The sequence below is a fragment of the Trachypithecus francoisi genome, unplaced genomic scaffold (genome assembly GCF_009764315.1).
Source record: "Trachypithecus francoisi isolate TF-2019V2 unplaced genomic scaffold, Tfra_2.0 Lachesis_group3, whole genome shotgun sequence".
NCBI lineage: Eukaryota > Metazoa > Chordata > Mammalia > Primates > Cercopithecidae > Trachypithecus > Trachypithecus francoisi.
In genome coordinates this window covers 45,167,950-45,195,791 of record NW_022681468.1, presented here as the reverse complement: position 1 = coordinate 45,195,791, position 27,842 = coordinate 45,167,950, and the positions used below count along the sequence as shown (strand labels likewise).

Sequence of the window (27,842 nt, the reverse complement as noted above, 5' to 3'; positions counted from 1 at the left end):
AGCATAAACCATAAATAATTGGACATGTCTACATTAAAATTAATATATCTTTTTTCAAAGAAAGTGAAAAGACAAGCTACATACTGGGAAAATAAATTTGCAACACAACTGTCAAAAGATATTCTTTATATATCCAGAATATATAAGGAAAAAGACAACCAGCCAAACAGAAAAATGTGCCAAAGATCTGAACATACACTTCACTGGAGAGGAAATCAGAGCAGCCAATTAGGAAAAGATGCTCCACCACATTAGTATGCAAGAAAATGAACATTAAAACCACAATGACCTACCAATTTTTGCCAGTTTTATAGATGAGCAAAAACTTTAAAGTCTGACAATACCAAGCTGTTGCAAGAATATGAAGTAAAAGTGTAATTTTTCTGAAGTGGTACAACCACTCTGGAAAACAATTTGATATTATTCAGTAAAACTGATGTATATTTGTGTGTGTGTGTGTGTTTTCTACAACCCAGCAATTTTACTTTACTTCAGTGCATATACTCTAAAGAAACTCTTGCATGTATGTACCAGGAAACATGCACAAGAATATTCATGACAACAGTGTTTATAATAGCAAAAACTGAATCAACCCCAATGTTAATTGACAGGAGAGTCATTAAGGGAATACTATACACAGGACATATGAATGAACTACAGCTACATACAGAAGCTTAGATGAATCTGATGAATATGATATTGAACAAAAAAGGCAAGTCATAGAAGAATACATACATATTATTCAATTTACATGAAGTTCAAATATGTGCAAAACTAAATTATGTATTGCTTATGGACACAGACATAGGACTATAAAGAAAGCAAGTGAATGGTGGACAAAACATTTGAGATAATGATCACTTCTACAGAGAAGGAGAGAAAAGGACTTAGGATCGGGCCCACGGGGTGCTTGTAATCTATTCATAATATTCTAGCTCTTAAGCTAGTTTCATGGGTGGATTATATGGGTGTTCATATTATAGTAATCCTTTCACAATCTTATAAATATTATCTTATAATGGTTCCATATTTGCTAAAACAAGAAACAATGTAATTAAAGTATATCTGGATATTGAAAACAATTTAAGGCAAAGGAAATGTTACATTTTAAAATTATTTATTGGGCCACTCATCTTCCCGGGAAACAATAATTTTAACTATGTATCAACTGATCTCTGTATACTGTTTCCTTTTTTCATTGTATTTTTTAAATTTTATTAGTTATCTCTCTTACGGCATTCTAGTACTAAAGAGGAGAGACCACGGATACTTAGTGTATGGCCTTCTGCCAAAATTCTGACGCAGATTTTAAAGTTAGGACCTCATTTACATCCGAGTGGAAACTGGTACTTGAAGGTAAAGGTTAATTCTACTAAACCTAATATAAAGTTTAATTTAAATCTATTTTTAAGTCATTGTTGGTCTGTGTATCATAAAGAAGGCACAGATAGGTAAGGGACAGAAAGCTAGAAGAGATTAATTAAAATAGGGAAGAAACACTTAAGATCTACCTCTTGGAAAATTTCAAGTATACAATACCATATGGTTAACTTTAGTCCTTACCTTTAGTCATTAAAGTTATCATCAACTTTAGTGTTGTACATTAGGGTCTCTAGAAAGTATTCGTCATGCATAACTGAAACTTTGTACCTCCTGACCAACATCTGCCCATTTCCCATTGTCCCCAGCCCCTGGCAACCACTATTCTACTCTCTCCTATGAGTTTGACTATTTTAGAGTTCATATATAATTGAGATCATGCAGTTTTTAATTTATAATGTATGCTTGTATCAAGTTTACATCTTTAATATATGCAATTTTAAATTGTCAATTATACTTCAATAGAGTTGGAAAAAATAAAAATAAGAAAGACATTGTTATTATTAGAAAAAAGTAATACATTTGTCATATTCCAAAAAATAAAAAACAGGGAGGTCAAGTCATGAGTGGCTGTGTCAGATGGGCTGGGCTTCACTGCGCTCGCCACAGAATTGGAAATTTAAGATAAAGGTGCACTAAAACTGAAGGACAAATTTAAAGGGCCATTCTAATTCTGGATTCTGATAACATGTCAGAATAGGCAAGCAAACTTTAAAGACTCAGAGCCAGAGATCGAGCCAAAATTTGGACAGCAAGAGTCAGGTATCCTGACAAGGGAGTAGGGGAGTTGGTCAGAATTCAGCCAAGGATAAGGGAAAAGGTTATAGAACACTAGCAGCTTCTTGCTACATTAGGTGTCTTTATACCTCTTGCCAAACATAGAAACTGGGCTAAGTGAAGCTCCTCCTTGAAAATGGGAGACATTACTGGCATTACTTTTATTACAAGATATATATATATATATAGATATTGAGCTGCAAATGAAGGCCCAGTGACAGCCTTGGCTGACCCACAGGCAGTTCCGGAGTTAGAGGAGCTAGAATGGCTCTTTAAATTTGTCCTAAGTTGGGTTGAGATGGTCAGGCCTTTATATGCCTCTATCACTGGCTGAGGGCCAACCTGGGAAGGAGCGTGATCTTGGCAGCTGTCTACAGCAAGGCCGTCCCTGCAGGGGACTGACAGCTGAAGGCTCTCTGCCAGAAGCACTCCCAGCAGCTGGGGACAAGTTCATTACTGCAGTGGGACTCTAGCACATCACAGTGTCCTTAATACCATATAAGTCTTTCTTGGAGTTATAATCTTGTCAAATTTTACTTTTCTATAAACTAATAGCTTCATAATATCTTTAGTTCCTGAAGGAATTCTTTTGATACCTACTTATCACATTTGAATTATTTCATTAGCTTTTTAAAATGTTACTAACATTGACTGAATTTATTTATAAGATTTAGAAATAACATATAATGTAAATTATTCTACAGATAACTGCCTTAAATTTAGATGGACAACATCTTTTTGAAATCACAAATTTAGAAAAATTGGAAAATTTGAAATGGGCATCATTCAGCAATAATAATCTCACTAAAATGGAGGGTCTGGAATCCTGTATTAACTTGGAAGAGCTCACATTAGATGGAAACTGCATCTCAAAGATAGAAGGTAAGGTACTTAAGAACTCTGAAGTCTCAAAATATGGATGTCTAAACAACAAAGCAAAAAATAACCCTGAGAACAGAGTTTCTGAAGAGGAAGATCTCTAGGAAAGTTCCAAGTTTTGTGGCAGAGTATTCTAAATACCTGTGTGAGGTAATGCAATTATTAGTTAGCTAGATTGGACCATTCTAATATATATATATATTTATTTCAAAACATGTTGTACAAGATAAATAGATACAATATTATCTGTCCAATTAAAAAATAAAAGACAAATAAAAAATTAAAACAAGTTCATACCTATTCATGGAATTTGTGACTATATGAGCCCAGCAAGCTGACTTTCATCTCCTGTGCCTTCTCTCTCCTGTCCTCTGTGCTAGTTTATAATCTGTTACCAAACACTAGCACATACCAACTAGTTAGTCATTAATGTCTGTAAAGTTGAATGCACAACTGAATGAGATATGCTTTTGAAAAAGATGAAGCAGACTAGTTCTGTTTTAAAAATATAAAATTAAGGTTATATTTGGAAATTTGAATACTTCAACAAAAAATGAAAATTATACTCACTAGAGGTTGAAAATAAAATACACTATATGTAACCTTTTCCATGGATCCACATACAAGTCCAATTAAGCAGCTTTAGTAATATCTTAATAATAATGATACCAATATAACATATTTTATTTGACTATTTAAAGTTCAGTGTTAAAACATATTTTTCTGAACCAGAGAGAATAAAAAAGACTTTTCCTCCCTTTCCCCTTCCACGCTTCTTAGATTCTTCTCTTCATTTGGATTTATGCTTATCTACAGCTAAAAATCATGAGTTTAGAGAACATGTCCCAGAATATATACTACCAAGTCAAGTATTTTCTGACTCCTCCCCAGCTTATTTTATTCTTACCTTCATTAGAAAGAAATTGAAGGAAGCTTTCCATGACTTGCTACCAACTTTCTCTTATTCTCCCTCTCCATCTACTCAAAAGAGTAACTAACTCCTAGAAATTAAAAAATATGTCCACAAGTGTGCACTATTTGATTGAAAAGAGAAATGTGTATATGTGTATACACACACACACTTATCTGAATAAAGAATATTTCTGTATGTGCATTTTGGTAACATGGTTGTGTTTGCCAAGGAGAGAAGGTAAGAATTAGAAATCATGGCTGGGAAAGGGAATTTATACTTTATTCATTTTTGAATTGAATATTTTTAGCATGTGTATATACTACATTTTTCATAAAATAGAAGATTTTATTTCAAAAAATTATATATATAAAAGCAAGTATTAAATATATTTAAGAAAGCATACATAACATTTGTTAAATATTTCATTTTAATGGCTGTTAACGATATGTTTCTAAAACTTTCCTGATCATGAGAATCACTTGGGATACTTATTGAAGACACAGATTCACAGGCCTCTCTTCAGTAGATTTCAGTAGAGTAAACTTAGGGGTAGCTCAGGCACCTGTGTCTAGAACTATCACCAGTCTCCCAATCCCCTACAGCTGAGTATTAGTTTTGCTTTGTACATAACAATTAAAAACCCTATTTCCTTTTCATTTCATTCCATAAACTTATTAAACAGAAGAATCTTCCAATCTGTATTTTTCTTACACCTACATTTTGGAGAAGATAGCTACCCCTCTAAACTTTAACAGGAGTTTCTCCTTTTTTTTCACACATGGGTAGGTTCCATATCCATTTAATGATTTTTGCTCTGATGGCTTTGATCCTGTCTTGCCCTGGATTGATTCACCTTCAACATTGTACAGTCCCACAGTAGGAACTAATGTGAAAGGGAGCACAGATAATTATTTGATACTTTCCAAACATTATTCCATTTAATTTCATAACTCCTTGGAAGTATGGAGTTTCATAACTCCTTGGATGAAGAAATTAAGGCTCAGAGGTTACATAATTTATGTATCACCACAAACCTAGTAGTGATACATTTGAAGCCAACTAGGATTCCGAAGTTCTTGTCTTTCAACTGCACCATCCTGGCTATACTTATAAAGTGCTTGCAGTACATAATGTACACAGGAGTTAGACTGGTCCCATTTTCTAAACTTCCATCTTAGAGTACTTTTAGGCATATGAAAGTAAAAGTAGGCTAAATCGTTCATTTTAATACAAATGATGCACTTTCCAGAATGTGGTTCCTTCCCCTTAATGTTTAAAAATGAGGGCTGGTGATTATTTTGAGTTTTGTGTAGAGCTTTTTGTTTTCAAAATGGTGAAAATCTTAATTAATTACATCATTTTAAGGTTATTTGAAAGAGAAATTCAATATGTTCATGTAATGCCTTTCCTTAACTCCTAAGAAGAAGGAGTCTACTCAGAAATACAAAATTTGAATTTAATGTTTGAGATGGGGCTTATATACAAGATTATATTCTTCCAAAACAAAGGGAAAAGCAATGATGGTTAGTATTACACAATCTTTAAAGCCATTTGAACCTAGCTATCTGATTATAATAAAATGACCAGCCAGTTATTTTTTAAATTAACCCTTTAGTGTTACCTAAATCTTTTCTTGAATTTGCTTATTTTTCTAGGTATTTCCAAGATGACTAAATTAACTCGCCTCAGCATAAATAATAATCTTCTCACTGGTTTGGAACAGCATACCTTTGATAATATGCTTCATCTTCACTCCCTTTCTCTTGAGAACAACAGAATCACTTCATTGAGTGCTTTACAAAAATCTTTTACTCTTGTTGAGTTATACATAAGCAATAACTATATTGCTGTCAATCAGGAGATGTACAATTTAAAGGTAATCATCTGGGGTAGTAATTTTTTTGTTTTTTAAAATATGTATTGTTTCTTTATATTATGAAAGTAATGCATGTTTACTGCACAGAATTTGGAAAATATAAAGAAAATAAAAATAAGAATAACAAGGTTATTAAAATGTATTTGCATTCAATTTTGTATACATACAAATATATATCTGTGTATACATAATGTCCCCATTTGCTATCCTTCTGGGGTAACTTTTTTTTAATACTCAAGTATGATAAACCAAACCTATTCCTCCTAACTAGTGCCTTCTTCATATTTCCAGGGATTCTTTAGCATTCTCTGGTTCTTGATGATCTCTCACTGTTCTCTTACCAGTGGCTCAAACTGGGTCACCTTTGCTCAGATTTGTTTAATTCTCCCAAAGAAACCACTAATTTAAGGCTATTGTGTAATAGGATTTACTAAAGGTTTGAACAAAACAGAGGGTTTCTATAGCACAGAACAGGAATCGACTTCAAATGTCATGTTTGACTTCATTGTTTCTAAAGTTCAGTGGCCATTTTCTAACACTATGGGTCTTACACTGGCCTCTCCTTTTGCTGATACAATATTACTAGGACTTTATCTCCTACCAAAAACTTGTGTCCGTTTCCTGTCTTTTCTTAGTTCAGACTTCTCCCCATTCTATTCCCCCAATATAATTACTACTTATAGAGCTAGGGAGGCAACCTATTCAACAACACCAGCAACACAATAAACCATTTCACATTATGATGCACAGTAGTTTTACTCCCTCTTGTCTTCACCTCTCCCTTCCATACCTACCAAGACCCTTCCTTCACAACAAAGGCATATCAAAGTGTCTTGTCTAATAAAACAGCACATTTCCCTTAGGATGAATTCTACTACCCTCTCAGAAAGTAGAAGCAGTTCAGTTTCATTGCTTTTCAAAAAGCAGTGTCTTTTATTCCTGTTATATCTACACAGACACATACATCCATTTATTAAGCCATTATTCCATAAACAAAGTATATTTGTCTTGAACATAGCAAAGTTCCCTCTAAGTACTTACCATTAATAGATAATACATTTGGCACTAGTATCCTAAAAGAGATTCTGATTTTATAACATAGACCATTGAAATATTCCACAGAATTATACCTTAGTGGTCTGAAAGGGTAACCCTTGCTCTTAAAAGTGCACTTAGGCTGGGCATGGTGGCTTATGCCTATAATTTCAGCACTTTGGGAGGCCATGGTGGGAGGATCACTTGAGCCTAGGAGTTTGAGGTTGCAATGAGCTATGATCTGACTACTGCACTCCAGCCTAAGCAACAGCATAAGGCCATATCTAAAAAAAAAAAAAAAAAAAAAAGTGTACTTAAAAGCACTGAAATCCCATGGAAAGATAGCTAATATAATTCCAATATTAAAATTTGAGGATGGCTAACCTCTTACTAGAGTGCTTTAAATATACATAGAGATAAATATATGTATTTTATTACCTAGGGTTTATGCAACTTGGTCATTCTAGACATGTGTGGAAACATTATTATATGGAATCAAGAAAACTACCGGTTGTTTGTAATATTTCATCTTCCAGAACTGAAAGCTTTGGATGGGATACCAATTGTAAGTTGTTTTATGACTCATAACATTTGGTCTAAGCTGCAGTCACATATTCATAGGACATAGTCATTTTGAAGATTGCTTTATCACTAGCATGATAGCCAAATTTACTATACTTACTAATCTAAGGCTCCAAAGCTTATTTTAGATCTGGGTTTTTAAATTTTGTCATCTGGTCAATTCTTAATTGTCCGAATTGTGGTGGAAGGGAAGGGTTGTGCTGCTTACAATAGAACCCATTGAATTCAGTGCCTAAAAGGTAAAGAACACAATTTTATGGGACAAGACAGAAAAATTATGCACTGGAGCTTTACCATCCTCTTAAGCCTAAAAGCAGCTTTCTATTTTCAGTGAAAATATAGTGGCTAATATTAATAATTAAGAAAAATATGTTTGAACCAACAAACGTGGTATGCCAACATTACTAAGTAAGCTGTAAAGAAAAACAGACACAGACCCTAGGACTGAATGTGAAAGCAACATTTGGATACTTGGACTCTATAACGAGCAAATCATAGGGTTCCTGTTTTCCACATAACAGGGTAAATGCGTGACAAATGTGTAAAGAGTAAAAGGTTTCCCTGTGTAATGTTGCCTAGCTCCTATCAGAGAAGAAAACACATCAAATTTTCTAGAAAATTGAAAGATAGTTCATGATCATTTAGTATTCTGAGGTACTCCGAGAAGATTACTAATCCTAGCCCTTCTGTTTTCTGGACCCTCCTCAGAATGGGTCACTAAAACTTTCTCACTCCAACACATACAAATTCCCTAGAACCTTGTATACTGGGCTTTATTTAGTTGTTAGCCTTCACTGAAGAATGTTTTTTAAAATACTCCTATGAGACTAGTACTGCATTTACTCTAAAGATGTTGTTGAGGATCTTATCTGTCCTATCTCTCTGTGACCTCATTTGAAGGGCCACATGAGAAAGCACTTATAGAAATAAATGTAGGAAAAACATTTACCCCTAAGGAAAAGTTACATTCTGCTCACTGACAATGAGTGTATTAGTCTCAACTCATGCTACTAAAAAGACATACCCAAGACTGGGCAATGTATAAAGGAAAGAGGTTTAATGGACTTACAGTTCCACATGGCTAGAGAGGCCTCACAATCATAATGGAAGATAAAGGAAGAGCAAAGTCATAGCAACAGGCAAGAGAGCATGTGCAGGGGAACTCCCCTTTATAAAACCATCTGATCTCATAAGACTTATTCACTATCATGAGACAGTATAAGAAAAACACAACCCCATGATTCAATTACCTCCCACTGGGTCCCTCCCATGACATGTGGGGATTATTACAATTCAGGGTGAGATTTGGGTGGGGACACAGAGCCAAACCATATCATTCCACCCCTGGCCCCTCCCAAATCTCGGGATCTAACATTTCAAAACCAATCATGCCTTCCCAACGGTCCCCCAACTCATTTCAGCATTAGTTCAAAATTCTACAGTCCAAAGTGTTAGCTGAGACAAGTCAAGTCCCTTCTGCCTATGAGCCTGTAAAATCAAAAGCAAGTTAGTTACTTTCTAGATACTATGTGGGTACAGGCATCGGGTAAATACACCCATTCCAAATGGGAGAAATTGGCCAAAACAAAGGGGCTACAGGCCCCATGCAAGTCCAAAATCCAGTGAGGCAGCCAAGTCTTAAAGCTCTGAAATGATCTCCTTTGACTCCATGTCTCACATCCAGGTCATGCTAATGCAAGAGGTGGGCTCCCACAGCCTTAGGCAGCTCCGCTCCTGTGGCTTTGCTGGATACAGCCTCCCTCCCAGCTGCTTTCACAGGCTGGCACTGAGTGTCTGTGGCTTTTCCAGGTGCACAGTGCAAGCTGTGGGTGGATCTACCATTCTGGGGTCTGAAAGATGGTGGTCCTCTCCTCACAGCTCCAATAGGCAGTGCCCCAGTGGGGACTCTGTGTGGGGCCTCCCACCCCACATTTCTTTTTGGCACTGCACTAGCAGAGGGCAGCAGCCTTCTGCCTGGACATCTAGGCGTTTCCATACACCCTCTGAAATCTAGGCAGAGGTTCCCAAACCTCAATTCTTGACTTCTGTGTACCCACAAGACCAACACCATTTCAAAGCTGCCAAGGCTTGGGGCTTGCACCCTATGAAGCCACGGCTTGAGCTATACATTGTCCCCTTTTAGCCATGGCTGGAGTGACTGGGACACAGGGTACCAAGTCCCTAGGCTACATATAGTAGGGGGGCCCTGGACTGCTCCAGGAAATCATTTTTTCCCTCCTAGGCCTCCAGGCCTGTGATGGGAGTGGCTGCCATGAAGGTCTCTGACATGCCCTGTCTATATCTCTGTTTTGGTACCAGTACCATGCTATTTTGGTTACTGTAGCCTTGTAGTATAGTTTGAAGTCAGGTATCGTGATGCCTCCAGCTTTGTTCTTTTGACTTAGGATTGTCTTGGAAATGTGGGCTCTTTTTTGGTTCCATATGAACTTTAAAGCAGTTTTTTTCCAATTCTATGAAGAATGCCCTGGAGACATTTTTCCCCATTCTCTTGGTGATTTGCATTTGGCACCTTGTTACTTATGCAAATTTGTGTAGCTAGCTTGAATTTCTCCCCAGAAAATGGGTTTTTCTTTTCTACTGCATCATCAGGCTGCAAATTTTTCAGACTTTTATGCTTTGCTTCCTCTTGAACACTTTGCCACTTAGAAATTTTTCACCAGATATCCTAAATCATCTCTCTCAAGTTCAAAGTTTCACAGATCTCTAGGGTGGCGGCAAAAATGTCACCAATCTTTTTGCGGAGCAAGAGTGACCTTTAATCCAGTTCCCAACAAGTTCCTTATCTCCATCTGAGACCACCTCAGCCTGGACCTTATTGTCCATATCACTATCAGCATTTTGGCCAAAGCCGTTCAACAAGTCTCTAGGAAGTTACAAACTTTCCCACATTTTCCCATCTTCTTCTAAGCCCTCCAAATTGTTCCAACCTCTGCCTGTTACCCAGTTCCAAAGTCACTTCCACATTTTTGGGTATCTTTACAGCAGCACATGACTCTACAATTTACTGCATTAGTCTGTTCTCAATCTGCCAATAAAGACATACCTGAGACTCTAATTTAGAAAGGAAAGAAGTTTAATGGACTCACAGTCCCACATGGCTGGGGAGGCTTCACAATCATGGCAGATGAAGGAAGAGCAAAGGCAGGTCTTACATGGTGGCAGGCAAGACAGCATGCATGGGGAACTCCCCTTTATAAAACCATCAGATTTCATGAGATTTATTCACTATCATGAGAACAGCACAGGAAAAACCCACCCCCATGATTCACTTAGCTCCCACTGGGTCCCTCCCACAACAGGAGGGGATTATTACAATTCAAGATGAGATTTTGGTGGGAACACAGAGCCAATCCATGTCAATGAGTATTATTTAATTATATTCCTTTTCACTTTACCTAAAAGCTCAGGACCAAATTTATGATTCAATAATATAAATCCTATAGGATCTTATAGTCTTTTTGTCACTAATCCTAGTGAGCTTGATTTTCATTATGTTTGATTTGCATGTTACTATTTGATTATATGTGTTTCCTGTAAGCTGCCACAATTTGTGGAATGAGGCAGAATATAAATGTATGAATTAATAATTGGACATCTTGAAGACTAGACTGAAGAATTTAGATTTTAAACGCAAGGTAATGGGAATGCATTGTATTTGAAGGCCAAGGGAAAGGAAGACTGAAAGATGTCTACAAGGTTTGAGTCTATGCCAATAAAAGACACCGTAACAGAATATGAATATAGGAAGAAAAGCAATTTGGGGGTGTAAGATGATTAGTATTGGACTTTAGTTTTATATGGAGATCATCTGACTGGAGATGTCAAGCAGGCAGTTGAAATCACAGGATTAAATTTGCATATGAAAATTTACTTTACGTATGTTTGGACTTGAATGTAATTTGAAGAGAGTTAACAGTTAAGACCAAAAGCATATGCAATATCGTCTAATGAACGACAGTAGAAATACTTGCATTTATTAAACATATGTAGAAAAAGAAGTCATGAAAAGTGGGTGCAGAGGTAGGTAATACAGTAATATATAATGCTAGAGTGTCTGAGATATAAATAGACTTTGGAAATGGCATAGTCGAAATCCTTTATTTTATGTATGAACACAAGCAACTCCAGAGAAGTTACATGACTTCTTCCAAGTTATATGACTGTTTAATGGTAAATCATGGGCACATGAGCCTCATTCTCTGTCCAACACTCTCTAGACATATAATTACATTGTCTTCTTTGAAGTGGGAGTAGAAACCAAGGGCGGGCATAGACTAGGAGGAACCAAAGAACGATTTGGGTAGTTGTGTTTTCATTTTACCTTTTGTTCCCACATACTTTTATTTTTAAAAGATTATTTTTTGCATTAAGGATACATATTCTCAATTTAGATATGAAGTTTTAACAGAGTAGAAAAAAAGAAGGGAGTTTGAGTAAAAGTAGATCAAATGACTTACCAGTTTTATTTAGATCAAGTTCAAACCATTTGTCTGAAATAGATTGTCAACAATAGCCCTTGGGCCAAATGTGACCTGCCACTTATTTTTGTAAATAAAATTTTATTGGAACACATACATGCCTGTTTGTTTATATATAGTCTATGACTGCTTTCACACTGCAGTGGCAAAATTAAATAGTAACAGAGAAGCTAGTGTTCCCAAAGGCTAAAATACTGATTGACTCTTTACAGGAAAACTGTAGAAAACATTTACCAACACCTGATTTAGGAGGACACTAATCATATGTTGCTTGTATAATTATGAAAAACACAAAAGCAATGTTATTTCTAAGGCTGAATTAATGTTTTTAAAACTTATTTTGAGATTTTATTATTGAGGATTCAACAAGAGAAGCAGAACTAGTAAGACAGATATACATATAGAGATATCTATGTCTATATATAGATATATAGATATCAAGGAATATTTAATAATTGAGGGGACTGCCTAAACAAGCCTGAAATCCATAGGACAGGCCATCAGGAAGCAAAGATTATGGGTAGGCTGGAGCTCACAGGCACAGATGAAAGCTGCTGTCCATAAGTGGATTTTCTTCAGGAAAATTCTTTCTTTCAGGAACCTCACCTCTGCTTTTAAAGCCTTGCAATTGTTTGAATCAGGCCCATCCAGATTGTTCAAGATGATCTCCTTATTGAAAGTCAACTTGCTAGGAGCTTTAATTATGTCTACAAAATTCCTTCACAGCAATACCTACATCATTGGCTAAAATAATTGGGGACTCTAGCTTCAAATATTTTGCAGCTCTGTTGTTGGTACATACACATTTAAGACTGTTATGTCTTCTTGGTGGACTGACCCTTTTATCGGTAGGTAATGTCCCCTCTGACTCTGGTAATTTCCTTTGCTTCAAAGTTTACTTTATCTGAGGTTAATGAAGCCACTCCTGCTTTCTCTTGATTAATGTATAGGATATCTTTTTCTGTTCTTTTACTTTCAACCTGCATATATTATATTTGAAGTGAGCTTCTTGTTGACAACACACAGTTGGATCATGTTATTTATTAGCTAATTTTTGTATTTTAATTGATGAACAAAGGCCATTTATATTTAATATAGTTAACTGACCTGTTAGGGCTTAAGTCTGCCACTTTGTTTTCTTGTTTTATATTTGTTTCCTTTGTTCATCTTTCTTCTGTTTTCTTTTTTTGTGCCTTCCCATGAGCTTCTTGAACACATTTTGAAATTCTATTTTTATTTATCCATAGTGTTTTTTGGTGTATCTCTCCATATAGTTTTTTTTTAGTGGTTGTTCTAAGTATTACAATGCATATACATACTTTATTATAGTCTGTTAGGGTTGACATTTTACCAGTTTGAGTAAAGTGCAGAAATGTTACTTTCCTTTCAATCTATTTCTTCTCCCCTGTTTATATTTTCACTATATACATTGAGAACAAATGAGACAATATTATAGTTTTTTTTACATCAGCTAATCAAAGATAATTTAGAAAAATCAAGAAAAGAAGGGAAGTTTATTAATACTCTTTCCATTGTGCTTTCCTCTTTCCTGGCATTCCAAGATTCCTTTTTTTTTTCTTTCCATTTCAAGAACTTTCTTTAGTCATTTCTTAGGGTAGGTCTGCTGGTAACAGTTTGCTTAGTTTTCCTTCCTTTGAGAATGTCTTGCTTTCTCTTTTTATTTCCGAATGATATTTTCCCTGGATATAGAATTCTGGGTTGATGTTTCTCTTTCACCACTTGAAAATGTTGTGCCACATCTTCTGGTTTCCATGCTTTCTGATTAATGTCACTCACATTGTTTTACCCTCACAGGTAAGATTTAATTCCTCTGTCACTGTTTTCATGCCTTTTTTCTCTGTCATTAGTTTTTAGAAATTTGATTCTGATTACTATTATATGTCCTTGCATGGATTTGGGTTTTTTTCCCATCTGGGGTTTGCTTAGATTCTTAGCTTCTTGGTTTATGTCTTTTGCCAAATTTGGAAGATTTTTGGTTATAATTTCTTCAAATACTTTTTCAGCCCCACATTATTTCTCTTCTTTTTCTATGAATCTAGTGATACTAATATTAAATCTTTTGTATGGTTCCGCAAGTACAGGACATGTTCGTCTTGGTAAAGTGAGGCTCATTTATTTATGGGTCCATTTTCTCTCTTTTGTTCATACTGGGTAATTTCTATTCTTCTGTCTTCAAGTTATTTTTTTCTCTTTTCTCTCCATTCTGCTATTGAGTCCCTATCCATTGCATTTATTTGTTTATAGTATTTTTCAATTCTAAAATTTTCATTTCATTCTTCATATCTTCTATTGCTTTGCTATCACTTATCTCTTTGCTAAAGGTTTCTGTTTTGTTTTTTCATTTGTTTCAAGTATGTTCATAATCGCTTGTTGAGCATTTTTCCTTTGACTGCTTTGAAATGCCTGTCAATTAAAAATATTTGTATCATTTCAAAGTTGGCATCTGTCGATTGTCTTTTCACATTCAAGTTGAGATGTTATTGGTTCTTAGCATGACATATTTTTTATTTTATTCTGGACATTTGGGGTATTATGTGGGTCTTATTTAAATCTATTTTAGCAAGCCTCCCTTGACACTATACCAGTGAGAAGATGGGGAACCACTTCGTTGCTGTCAGGTGGGAGATAGAAGTCCAAGTTCCTCCATGTGGCCTCTGTTGACAACCTGGAGGTGTGTTCTTCATTAACTGCTAGGCTAGAGTAGGAGTTCATGCTCCCCACCAGACTTCCATTGATTTACTCGGGCTAGGAAGGAAGGAACTCCTTGTTACTATCTCCCAGAAGCCTCCACTGATTCATCCTGGCTGGGAGAGACGGGAACACCTAATTGATGCTCCACAGATAACTCATTATGAGTGGGTGGAAGTGGGAATCCAGACTCCCCATGTTATCTACAATAACACTTGCAGGTAGAGAGTGGAGACATGTGTTACTGCTGATGGGGGATGAAAGTCCAGGTTCCCACTCAGCAGGTGGATAATGGAGAAGTGCCTTGTTACAAATGAGCACAGGTTAAAGTCTAAGCAGCCCATTCTGCGTTTACTTGTGGGCATGAAGTTGGGGCCACAGTTTGTTCTGTAGGGCTTAGCAGGAGTAGGCTTGTTATTGTCTAAAGTTTTCTGCCGTGCTAGGCTTCCCCTTTCCTGATCCTTTGACTAGAAAGAGTAGGCTTTTTGTTTACTTTGTCCTGTTTTTTTCTTATTGTCATTTCTGGGTTTCTAGCTTCTCTAGCACCCAGTAGAGAAGGTGAGGCAAAAAGAAAATCCAGGGTGTCATTCCTCAGGTCCTGAGGTACCTACCTGGTCTGCCTTCTTCTCCACATCTTTCAGTATTCATATGTTTGGTTTTAATTTTTTTAATTAAAAAAATTTTTTAGAGACAGGGTCTCACTCTGTCACCCAGACTGGAATCCAGTGGCATGATCATAGCTCACTGCAGCCTCTGAACTCCTGTGCTCAAGACATTCTCTGGCCTCAGCCTCCCACATAGCTACAATTACAGGCATGTGCCACTGTGCTTGACTAATTCTTTTTTGTTTTTTGTAGAGACAGGGTCTTACTTTGTTGCCCAGCCTCATCTCGAACTCCTGGACTCAGGCAATCCTCCCACCTTGGCCTCCCAATGTTCTGGGATTATAGGTATTAGCCACCTTGCCCTGCATATGTTTGTTTTATATATAATGCACAGGATTTAGCTCTACTTAGTAGGAGGAATCTGGAAAAATGAGTCCACTGAATTTTTACCTGAAATCAGAGAACTACATAATTTAGTCATCTGTAAGACAGGACATCATTTTCTAAATGCCTTCATATAGGAACCACCAGAGACTGAGAATGCAAAAGATATGTTTGGTGGTAGACTTACTTCTGACATGATTGCAGAACGACAAGGACATTCCAACTTCATGCAAATGCAAGAACTAAATTGGACTTCATCATCCATTAGGTACAATCATTTTATTATATGCCTTTTTACACTATAATTACATTATGTAATTATTATCATTTTTCTGAAGCTTATAAATTTATACATCTTATATAAATATAATCAGTGATTCATAAAATTATCTACTCTACTGCAAAGGTTCATGCTAAGTAATGCGTGTTTTTTGAGATGGGGTCTCAAAAAATGGCTCACTGCAGCTTCAACCTTGCAGGCACAATCGATCCTCCTACTATAGGCACGTGCCACCAAGCATGGCAAATTTTCTTTGTATTTTTTGTGGAGACAGTATTTATGCCATCTTGCCAGGCTGGTCTCCGATCATGGGCTCAAGTGGTTCACCTGCCTCAGTCTCCCAAAGTGCTGGGATTTCAGGTGTGAGCCACTGTGCCTAGCCTAAAATTAAAAATTCCTTTGTATGGCATAAAAGACCCTTTATTATCTGTCCATTATTATCTATTGTAGTCCTTTTCTTTACTGCCCATGACACTTCATATTTCAGGAATTCTGAAATATTCTAGTTACTGAATCTAAATCATAAGATATTTTTTCATGTTTGTTTCTGCCTTTGTTTGTACCTGTTGCACTGCCTAGAACTCTTTTCTGCTAATTTGCTCGATAAATACCTACAAATGCTCCAAATATCATCTCAAGATCTTTCTCCTCCATGCTACAGATTTTATTTCCCCGAAATGCCATTGCATTGGTATGATAGAGACGCTAACTCTATCACAGCAATTCTCCTCTTTATTTTCATTTTTCTGGCTCCCTCTTCTTGGGGGCTGAAACGTTTCTTTCATCTTTCTTGTAGCCTTTCCAAACACATTCGCTGCACTTAGGAAATACTAATGAAAATGAATGAATGAATAACTTATTAATGGGTAAAAGTACGTCATAATTCTAACTTCAAGTTTAGGATTTGTTTAGAGAACTGGTTAGGGAAAGGGATGTAGTTTTATGCTCTTCTCTGTCATGGCTCAAATGAAGATATAGCTATGGACTGCGAATCAAGCATTCTGTTTAATTACCAAAATGTTCACACAGGGTGGAATGCAATAAGGGTTTCCAGAAGATCTCACAGAAACTCTTATTTTCAAAGCCCTTACCTGCTTTTCCTTTCCTTTCCCATCCCTAACCACTTCCTGGTATTTCGGAAATGACCTACTTCATATATTTCATCTGAAGTTCATAACCTGAAAATCTTATGATTTACTATATCAACTTCACTATGATTTCATGAACATATATGTGAATTTATAAAGAAAGTGGAATGTCTCTTTTACAAGTTTCTTCTATAATAGTGCTATGTTTATATGGTAACAGATGTTTTTTTGAAAGCATTCTATGTCACTTTCTTGCATATGTACCCAACCAAAATGTATATTCAGCTAATCATTTAACCAATTCATTTTACATTAAAGTAATTATTTTTATATTTATCAGGTGAGACTTTTTTTAATGTCTTTGGTGGTTATATGTGAAGGAACTCACCTTTTCCTATATTTTCCTGTCCTATTAAAATAGTAACTGTATTTGTCTAAATTCAGAACAGTGGATTTGATTCCAGTCGACCAATTTAGAAATGTATGTAATGTGAATCTACAGAACAATAATCTCACTTCATTCAGTGGATTAATCTATCTACCTAATGTGAAGGTGAGTCATTCACAAATTTTTCTTTCTTTCAAGGTTTCCAATGCAAGTTTGTATCTTCTTTACTTTGGATTAAATGGTATTTCCACATTATTAAAGTAGATAAATTATTCCTAAATTTTCTTTGGGGTTTTTTTGTTTGTTTTTTTACTAAGCAAGAAAAAAACTATTACCTTCCAAAGTGATTTTGCTTTGACCTCAGTTTTATGTGATTGTCACATATGTAGTAAATTTTCCTCTGTAGTCAGAGATGGGATTGAAGGCAGATATGCAAAGAAGTTTCTAGGTTCTTTAAATGGCCTTATTGCCTCCTTTATTATTTCCTTGAGTCAACCATCTACTAAGGCCTTTTAAACATAGATAAATAGCTGTCTCTTCGACTAAAAATTATTTAATCCTTGTCAGGTTTGGAGAAATCAGGAGTACAGACTGAGAAAGTTGAGGAGCTTTCTAGAGTCTCCATGTGAAGTATTGTAATTTCCCAGAATGTCAGATTAAAAACACATTCAAAACTAAGTCTAGATTATTTAGGATATAAACATTTGTTGTTTCAGCATTAATATATTATTAAATTATGTGGTATATGCCAAGTTTTATCCACACAATTTTTAATAATTTCTAGGATTGCTGATTAATAAGATGTTCTTTCTGTAGGTCTTATGCCTCAACTATAATCATATTGAATCAATCATGCCCAGACTAAAGCCTCAGACTCACTTAACCAATAGACAACTACTGTACCAGAAAGTGCCTTCAAGTGGCTATGGACAGCAAGGAATTTCAAAAACAAACAGGTACTATTCTTTATTTTTATGACTGTAATTAATTTTGGCTGGGAATTTTAAAAGCAGTTAATCACATTAATGATAGCAGTAACACATTACAGTACATAACATTTAGCTTATTGTAATACCTATTTTATTTATAGCTACATGCCAAAAATAAACTTCATAAATAAAAAGGTACTCAAAACATTTCTCTCATTGTTTATTCCCTGCCTTCTCCATTTCAAACCTATATTGTGAACAAAGGGAAAAAAACAAAAAACAAACAAACAAAAGGCCTTGTACTGCATGTTTGATGACCTTGGGTTTCTGTTTTAAAAATTGAGGTACAATTCACATACCATAAAACTCACCCTGTGTGTACAATTTAGCAATTTTTAGTTTATTCATCATAAACATTTTTATCAACCCACAAAGGAACCCTATACACAGTAGCATGGAAATGGGTTTTTTTTTTTTTTTTTTTTAGCATTTGTTTTGCTTTTATTTCTAAATTATTTATTTGGTCACTTAATGACTCAGCATCAATGGAATATATACTTTACACAAAAAATGAGGACAAACCTTCCACCTCCTTACATATTTTGATAGAACATATATATATCATATCATATATTATATAATACATATCATATATATGATATATATATTTATAATGTATATCTCCAAATCAGAATACTTTCATTCCAGTTTTCCCAATAAAGAACATTACTTGTGCTTTTTATTACCTCTATTGAAGTATAATTTCCATGCAACAAAATTGACCAATTTAAATGTAAAGTTTAATGAATTTTGACAAATGTATTCAATCATAAAACCTCTACCACAATCAAAATACAGAGTATTCCCATTCCAAAAAGTTCCTTTGTAATCCCTCCCCTGGCACCTGGCAACAACCACTAATCTGTTCTCTTGCTGTAATTTCGCCTTTTTCTAGAATTTCATATAATTGGAATTATGTAGTAAGTAGCTTTTGTGTCTGGCTCCTTTTACTTAGCATAATGCTTTTGAGATCCATTCATTTTGTTGCAAGTGTCAGTAATTTATTTCATTTTATTGCCAAATAGTGTTCTATTATATGTATTATATGACAAGTTATTTATGCTTTTATTATTGATGAACATTTTGGTTGTTCCTAATTTTAGGCTATTATGATTAAAGCTACTATGAACATTTCATTTGTATACATACTTTTCTGGATCCTATTCATATTTGATTTTTCTAATAGTTTTATTGAAGTGGCAGTTTATGTATCATGTTTACTTATATTAAGTGTATAATTCAATAATTTTACTAAATTTATAGTTGTATAATCATAACTGCAATATAATTTCATAACATTTTCCATCTCACCAAAAAGATCCTTCATGTCCATTTACAGTCAATTTCCTTTCCCACCTCTAGTCCCAAACAACCTCTAATCTGTTTTCTAGAACTGTATTTTTCTAGACATTGCATATAAATGGAACTATAAAATAGGTGGTCTTTTGCCTCTGACTTCTTACACTCAGCATGTTTTCAAGGTTCATTCACATTATGGGATGTGTTAGTAGTTCGCTGCTTTTTATTGCTGAATATATTGGCTATTTCACTATGGATATGACTGTATGGATATGTTACATAATGTTTATTCATCAGTTGATGGAAATTTGGATTGTTTCTACTTTTTGACTGGTTTGAATAACACTGCTTTAAACACTTGTGCACAAGTATTTGTGTGCACTCATATTTTCATTGTGTTTATTTTGGGTAGATATATATGCATAGAATGGTTGGGTCATATGGTAACTTAACATTTAGCTATTTAAGAAACTGCTAAACTGTTTTCCCAAATGGTTGCACCATTTTTCATTATCACCAGCAGCATATGAAGATTCTAATTCCTGCACATCTTTGCCAGTGCTTGCCTGTCTTTTATAGTATAGCCATTCTAATACATTCGAAGTGGTATCTCATTGTGGTTTTAATTTGTATTTTCCTAATGACAAATAGTGTTGAGCAGTTTTTCATATGCTTATTAATCATTCATATATCTTCTTTGGTAAAATCTCTATTCAAATCTAAAACCTAAAAAATCTAATTGTTTAATTAGGTTGCTTGGCTTTTCATTATTAAGTGTCTTTATACTGGGTGTAAGCCCTTTATTAAATAAATGATTTACAGACATTGTCTCTCAATCTGTGGCTTTTCTTTTCATTTTCTTAAATGATGTCTTTGAAGGAATTTTAATTTTGATAAAGTCTAATTTATCAACTTTTCTCTTACAGATTGCAATTTAGGTGTTATATGTAGTAATCTTTGCCTAACCTAAGGTCACAAAGATGTTCTCTTGTTTTCTTTAAAGAGTTTTATGTTTTCACTCTTACATCTAGTCCTATGATCTGTTTTGAGTTAAATGTTTGTGTATGTTGTGAGGTAGGAGTGAGGTCCAAACCTATTTTTGTATGTGGATATTCAGTTGTCTGAGCACCATTTTATTAGAACACTCTCCTTTCCTCTATTTAATTGTTTTGGCACGTTTGCTAAAAATCAGTTGAGCATAAATGTAAGGGTTTATTTCTGTACTCAGTTCTGTTCCACTGATCTGTATGTCTGTCCTTTTGTGCCAGTACTAGACTGGTTTGGCTACTGTGGTTTTATAAAAAATTTTAAAATCAGTGATTTAAGCTCTCCAACTTTGTTCTTTTAAAAGATTGTTTTGAATATTCTAGATTATTTGCATTTCTTTACAAATTTTAGGACAAGATGGGGGGGATGTCTTCTGGGCTTTTGATAGAGATTGTATTAAATGAATCTGTTGATCAATTTGGGGAGAATTGCCATTTTAGTAATACGGAATCTTTTAATCCATACACATGGAATATTTCTCTATTTATTTGGATCTTTGTTAATTTCTCTCAGTAATGTTTTGTAGTTTTCTGTGTACAGATTTTCCACTTTTTATTAAATTTATGCTGAAGTATTTTATTCTTTTTTATACTTTGTGAAAAAGAATTTTTGCTTAATTTCATTTTCAGATATTTTATTGCTAGTAGGTAGAAAATTCAATTGATTTTTGTATATTAATCTTTTATCCTGTGACCTTGCTAAACTCCTTTATTGCTTCAAGTAGTTTTTTGGTGGATCTTTTAGGATTTTCTAAATACAGGATCATGTCATCTGAAAATAAAGACAGTTTTATTTATTCCTTTCCAATCTGGATGCATTTTTTTCTTGCCTGATTGCATTTTCTATTGATTTCATTCTAACACCTTATGTACTTATTTATTCTAGACCATTCTTTTTTAAAGAATAGTATATAAAATATAAACAGACTATGTATTATAGCTTAATTCTGATATATTAATAAATTTATATTTTCTTAACTTCAGTTTATAGTAAACACATACCGAACTGTCTTTTTATAATATACATGGTTTGAAGTTAAGTTTATGGCCTTAAACTTACCTATGTGTTTCAGAGACATAATGAGCAGTGAAAATTTGCCTCCAATAATGCACAGTTTAGAAGTTCTTCATTTGGGCTACAATGGAATTTGTAATTTGATCCAGCTACAACTTAACAGACTAAGAAATTTAAAATTCCTCTTTCTACAGGGTGAGTAGAAATACTGTTATTGTATAAGCCTTTATTTTTAAAAACTGATTTTATCATCATTCTGTTTTGATAAGCAAATAAAGCATCAGTATTTACTAAAACAGATTCACAGACAAATATATTTTAGTAATCACAAATGAATTTTCCCTGGTTACTTACATATTTTTAGAAACCATTTTCAAAGGTCAATGCGGTATTCTGAGAATATAGACAGTATTACATCATAATTTACTTATATATAGTATTCAACTTAAAAAACAATAAAAAAACTAGTGGGTAATTATTAAACTCAGAATTGTCATAAGTACTATGAAAGATATGGAGGTACTATGTTATTATAATTATGTATCATTGAAATCCTTGATCTAAGTAGTTTAAGATCTATCTGTGGAGATGTACTGAGACAAAGATGAATTAAGTTCAGACTATGTATTACTAACTTAAGTGCAACAGAAGCTCAGAGAAAAGAGAAATTAAAAGATTAGCTCGTCGACATGTATAGAGCTCTTTAAAGGAGTAATAGAATCTAGATTGAAGGTGAACATTACTGAGTGCTTTGCAAGCAGAGGGAGGAGGAAAAGAGTCACAGGACATGACTGTGGTGTCTGTGGGCCAACACTTGAAAAGGGAACAACCTGATGAGAACAAAGAATATGCACTTTTCTAAGAGAGTTATAAATCCTCTAAACATGATCAATTTGATAAATAATCCTCATTTCAATATATGAGATCATGTTATTTAGTTTTTATTTAAATAAGCCTCATTACAGTAATTTTTAAATTATACTTCAACTTCTGTGATACATGTGCAGAATGTGCAGGTTTGTTACATAGGTATACACGTGCCATGGTAGTTTGCTGGACCCATCAACCTGTCATCTACATTAGGTGTTTCTCCTAATGCTTTCCCTTCCCTTGCCCCCCAACTCCCTGACAGGCTCCAGTGTGTGATGTTCCTCTCCCTGTGTCCTTGTGTTCCCACTGTTCTCTCCCACCTATGAGTGAGAACATGCAGTGTTTGGTTTTCTGTTCCTGTGCTAGTTTGCTGAGAATGATGGTTTCCAGCTTCATCCATGTCCCTGCAAAGGACATGAACTCATTCTTTTTTATGGCTGCATAGTATTCCATGGTGTCTATGTGCCACATTTTCTTTATCCAGTCTAACACGGATGGGCATTTGGGTTAGTTTCAAGTCTTTGCTATTGTGAATAGTGCTGCAATAAATGTATGTGTGCATATGTCTTTATATTAGAATGGTTTATAATTGTTTGGGAATATACCCAGTAATGGAGTTGCTGGGTCAAACGCTATTTCTGGTTCTAGATCCTTGAGGAATTGCGACACTGTCTTCCACAATGTTTGAACTAATTTACATTCCCACCAACAATTAGTGATTTTTAAATTTTGTATAATAGTGAAAAATTGAGGTTGAAAATATAGAGCAGGACCAAAGTAGGGAAAGTCAAGCAGAGAAATTTGTACAGGATGTAGTCAATAATAGGTAGGAGCTTGAAACTTTAAGAAAAATAGCATGAGAAAAACACAGGGTTTGGGACATTAGTCTAACAATAATTTTTAATGGCATAGGAGAAAGGCAGGCATATTTGAATGCATCTGTCAAAAGCACTTGTGATTTGGATCAAGAACCCGGAGACTTAGCCTTAAAACCAAGAAATTAAGCACAATGACAGATCTTTTTTTAAAAAAAAAAAAATTATTTTAGATTCAAGGGGTACATGTGTATTTTTGTTAACATGGTATTATGTTCTGGTGGGAATTGGGCTGCTAGTGTACCTATTGCCCGAATAGTGAATATAGTATCCAATAGCTAATTTTTCAACCCTCACCCCCACTCCCATTCTCCCCCTTTTTGCAGTGTACTTATTGTTGGAGTGTACTTACTGTGAACTTACTGCTTAGCTCCCACATGTAGATAAGAACATGCAGTATTTGATTTTCTGTTTCTGAGTTAGTTCACTGAGGATAATGGCCTCCAGCTCCATCCAGGCTGCTGTAGAGGGCATGATTTCATTCTTTTTTATGGCTATGACAGATTGGTATTTGTTTTCGTGTGTTTTTTCAGTTTGATTTTTGTTTTTATTTTTTATTTTATTATTTATTATTTATTATTTTTTGAGAACAGGTTTCTCTCTATCACCCAGGCTGGAGTGCACTGGCACGATCATAGCTCACTGCAGCTTCAACCTCCGGAGCCCAAGTGATCCTCCCACCTCAGCCTCCTGTGTAGCTAGGACTATAGGCTTGTGCCACCATGCCTGGCTAATTTTTTTATTTTTCTCTCTTTTTTTGTAGATATGGGGTCTCAATTTGTTTCTCAGGCTGGTCTCAAACTCCTGGCCTTAAGAGATCCTTTCACCTCAGCCTCCCGAAATGGTGGAATTACAGGCATGAGCCATCACTCCCTGCCCAGATCTTTTAAAAGATACATTGACATACAAAAAAGCAGACAACCTAACCCTAGAAGGTCTATTTCAATCGAATAATGTAAGGGAGAAGTGTGTTCTGATGCCATGGCTAGCATGGCAAATTAGAGTAGGGCAGCCTTATGCAGGAAGTAAGGCAGTTTACTCTGACAATAACAGCTGCCATTTGTGGAGTCAATGGGTAAGGTGTTTGTCTACATATATTGTCATATTTAATCTTCACAGTAATTCTACATGGTAAAGATTGTTACATGTATTTTACAAAAGAAAAAAGTGACATTCAGTGTGGTTTAATAATTTGCCAAGTTTGCACCAGTGTGTGTTATGGTACAAAGTCAAACCTAGATCTATCTACCTCCAAAGCACATGCAGTTTCTATCCAGCTTGAATGACATAATAAGGGCATAGACTACAGTGCTGGCAGTGGGAGTGGTAAGAGGTGAGTCCAAAAGGCAGTTTAAAAGGAAGATATATTAAGACTTAGTGGCTAGATGTAAAATAAGGAGAAAAGCTGTCCCAGATGTTTTTATAATTTCATTGGGAGATTGGGCAAAAGGAGGTACTAAAGCTAAAGTCATTGGGAAATGTTGCTTATTTGAGAGTAGAGAAAGATCAGTTTGTGTTGTAACAATTTTGATGCATTAAAAATAGAAAGTTGGCCGGGCGCAGCGGCTCACGCCTGTAATCCCAGCACTTTGGGAGGCCGAGGCGGACGGATCACAAGGTCAGGAGATGGAGACCATCCTGGCTAACACGGTGAAACCCCGTCTCTACTAAAAATACAAAAAATTAGCCGGGCGAGGTGGTGAGCGCCTGTAGTCCCAGCTACTCGCGAGGCTGAGGCAGAAGAATGGTGTGAACCTGGGAGGCGGAGCTTGCAGTGAGCCGAGATCATGCCACTGCCCTCCAGCCTGGGCGACAGAGCGAGACTCCCTCTCAAAAAAAAAAAAAGAAAGTTTTTCTAGCAATAGTACTGGACCACAAGTCAGGACTAGAGATACACTATTTTAGAATGATCACAATGGAAGTGAAAGGTGAAGTCATACATGTATGTGCTTACTTAGGAAGTAAGCACACAGAAAGATGAGTGAAAGGCTGAAAAGAGCTTTGAAGACATTCTACCCCTTTCTCTGTATCCCTGTCAGCATTTATTATTGCCTTTTTGATAAAAGCCATTTTAAATGGGGTGAGATGATATCTCATTTGTATTTCCCTTATGATTAGTAATGCTGAGCATTTTTCCATATACCCATTGACCATTTGTATTTCTTCTTTTGAGAAATGTCTATGCAGACCTTTTTCCTGTTGAGTTGTTTGGGCTCCTTATATATTCTGGTTATTAATCCCTTGTCAGATGGGTAGTTTATAAATACTTTATCCCAATCTGTGAGCTATCTCTTCACTTTGTTGATGGTTTCCTTTGCTGTTCAGGAGCTTTTTAGCTTGATGCAGTCCCATTTGTCCATTTTTGCTTTGGCTGCCTGTGCTTTTGACGTATTACACAAGAAATCTTTGCCAAGTCCATTTTGATTTGATTTTTGTATATGATAAGAGATGGGGTGAATTTTCATTTCTTCTGCATAGGGATATCCAGTTTTCCCCATACCATTTATTGAAGAGACTGTCTTTTCCCCAATGTATGTTCTTAGCACCTTTGTTAAAAAAGAGTTGACCGTAAATGTGTGGATTTATTTCTGGGTTCTCTATTCTGTTTCATTGGTCTATGTGTCTGTCTTTACGCCAGTTATTATGAGGACACTAGTCATATTAAATTAACGCTCATCCCAATGACCTCATTTTAACCTTAATTATCTTTTAAAGACCCTGTCTCCAAATACAGTCACATTTTGAGGTACTGGAGGTTAGGATTTTCACATATGAATTTCAGGGGGACACAATTCAGCACATAATAATCAAGGAGAATGAATATTGAATGAAACGTAGTATAGCATACCAGAAAGATAATTGAGCTTAAAATGTAAAAGGTCTAAGTTAGGCCTGATATTGCCATTTTTATGTCTTTGAGAAAGCCATTTAATTTCTCTGACCCTCAATTTTCTGATTAGAAAAAAGAGATAAAATATTTTCCCTGTAGTATTTTGAGACTCTGATAGAAAATACTGTACATATAAAAACATTTTGTAAAGTGAAGTCTTCATATAAGTTATCATTAATATTTATATAGCTACTGATAGCTACAATAGAGAGAAATCATAGGTTATAAATAAGGGTTTAGAGTTTTGAAGAATTAAATGAACTTTGATGTGTTTAATATGGTTGCAGTGCAAAAATATGAGAAAGAACAGCATAATTAATGGTGTTCTTCTAACATAATACAACAAATCAGTCTATTTTAAGAAATAATTAAATATACTATTGTAATGTCTATTAGAGTAATAATATACTCAGGAAGCATATGTTTTGCAGCACTTTTCTGTATCTACTTTTGTCAATACCAACTATTTTTACAATTACTGAACAGACATATTAGATCATTTCAGTACATTGTGTACATCACGTCTTGATCTTTCAAATTCACAAACAAGAAATTTTAGCAAATATTATTTTATGATGATGCTACCTTCCTATAAATTACATTTCAATTTCTCTTTGGAAATAAGTTTCTTGAATCCTTTACTTCTTTTGAAAAATTATCTGATTAAAAGATATTTATATATAAGTAGATATCCTTTAATTCAGAAAGTTTGGGCTCACTTGATATATCATGACTTCTTTCTTTTTAGGTAATGAAATCAGCCAAGTTGAAGGGCTTGACAACTTAGCAGTCCTTCAGGAATTGGTAGTGGATCATAACCGCATCCGATCATTTAATGACAGTGCTTTTGCCAAACCAAGTTCTTTATTGGCACTTCACTTGGAGGAAAACAGACTACGAGAACTGGGCAAATTACAATCTTTGGTAAAACTAGAGAAACTCTTCCTAGGATATAATAAAATCCAGGTAACATTATATTTTTTTATTATGGGATTTACAAGCTTTAGTTTATCTGAGTTCTGAACATAAAGCTTCCAAGCATATCAATGAAAATGTTGCTAATATGTTATTTATCATTTATATACCATCTATATTTCAAGGCATAGAAAGAGTTTGTGACGCAGAAATATTCACCCTACTTCTAGACTTAAGAACTGGACAAAGCCACATGCACAAGCTCATTAACAAAGGTTACTTCTACATGTTCTAAGGCTCTTCTCATCAGTCCTCTCTGAGAGTTCTTATTTGTTCCTTGACTGCTCTTGGTCCAAGTTGTTTCTGAATCTTGATTCTGGACCTCTTTGGCCCCTTAAACTTATCATATGTACTTGTTCTACCCGGCATTTGAATCAACTCCTGATAACGGACTTTGACTCGGCTTTAATGTTGTATCTCTCCCCACTCAAGGCTTCCTTAGATAGGATCCTGGCTTAGTTTTACCTGCTGAGAATTTAACCTGTTAC

At 35.1% G+C, this 27,842-nt stretch overlaps 1 protein-coding gene across 1 annotated transcript in view; it reads left to right on the top strand.

Annotated features, from left to right (window-relative positions):
* Nucleotides 1–27,842, top strand: part of LRRC9 (leucine rich repeat containing 9) — a 134,161-nt gene that overhangs the window by 80,337 nt on the left and 25,982 nt on the right. Inside the window, exons 21-29 of the mRNA XM_033187859.1 lie at nucleotides 1,222–1,356; nucleotides 2,862–3,039; nucleotides 5,605–5,825; nucleotides 7,303–7,425; nucleotides 15,777–15,907; nucleotides 17,452–17,560; nucleotides 18,212–18,351; nucleotides 21,803–21,939; nucleotides 27,128–27,345. Coding sequence (XP_033043750.1) covers nucleotides 1,222–1,356; nucleotides 2,862–3,039; nucleotides 5,605–5,825; nucleotides 7,303–7,425; nucleotides 15,777–15,907; nucleotides 17,452–17,560; nucleotides 18,212–18,351; nucleotides 21,803–21,939; nucleotides 27,128–27,345 — 1,392 coding nt within the window. The remainder of the gene's footprint in view (nucleotides 1–1,221; nucleotides 1,357–2,861; nucleotides 3,040–5,604; nucleotides 5,826–7,302; nucleotides 7,426–15,776; nucleotides 15,908–17,451; nucleotides 17,561–18,211; nucleotides 18,352–21,802; nucleotides 21,940–27,127; nucleotides 27,346–27,842) is intronic.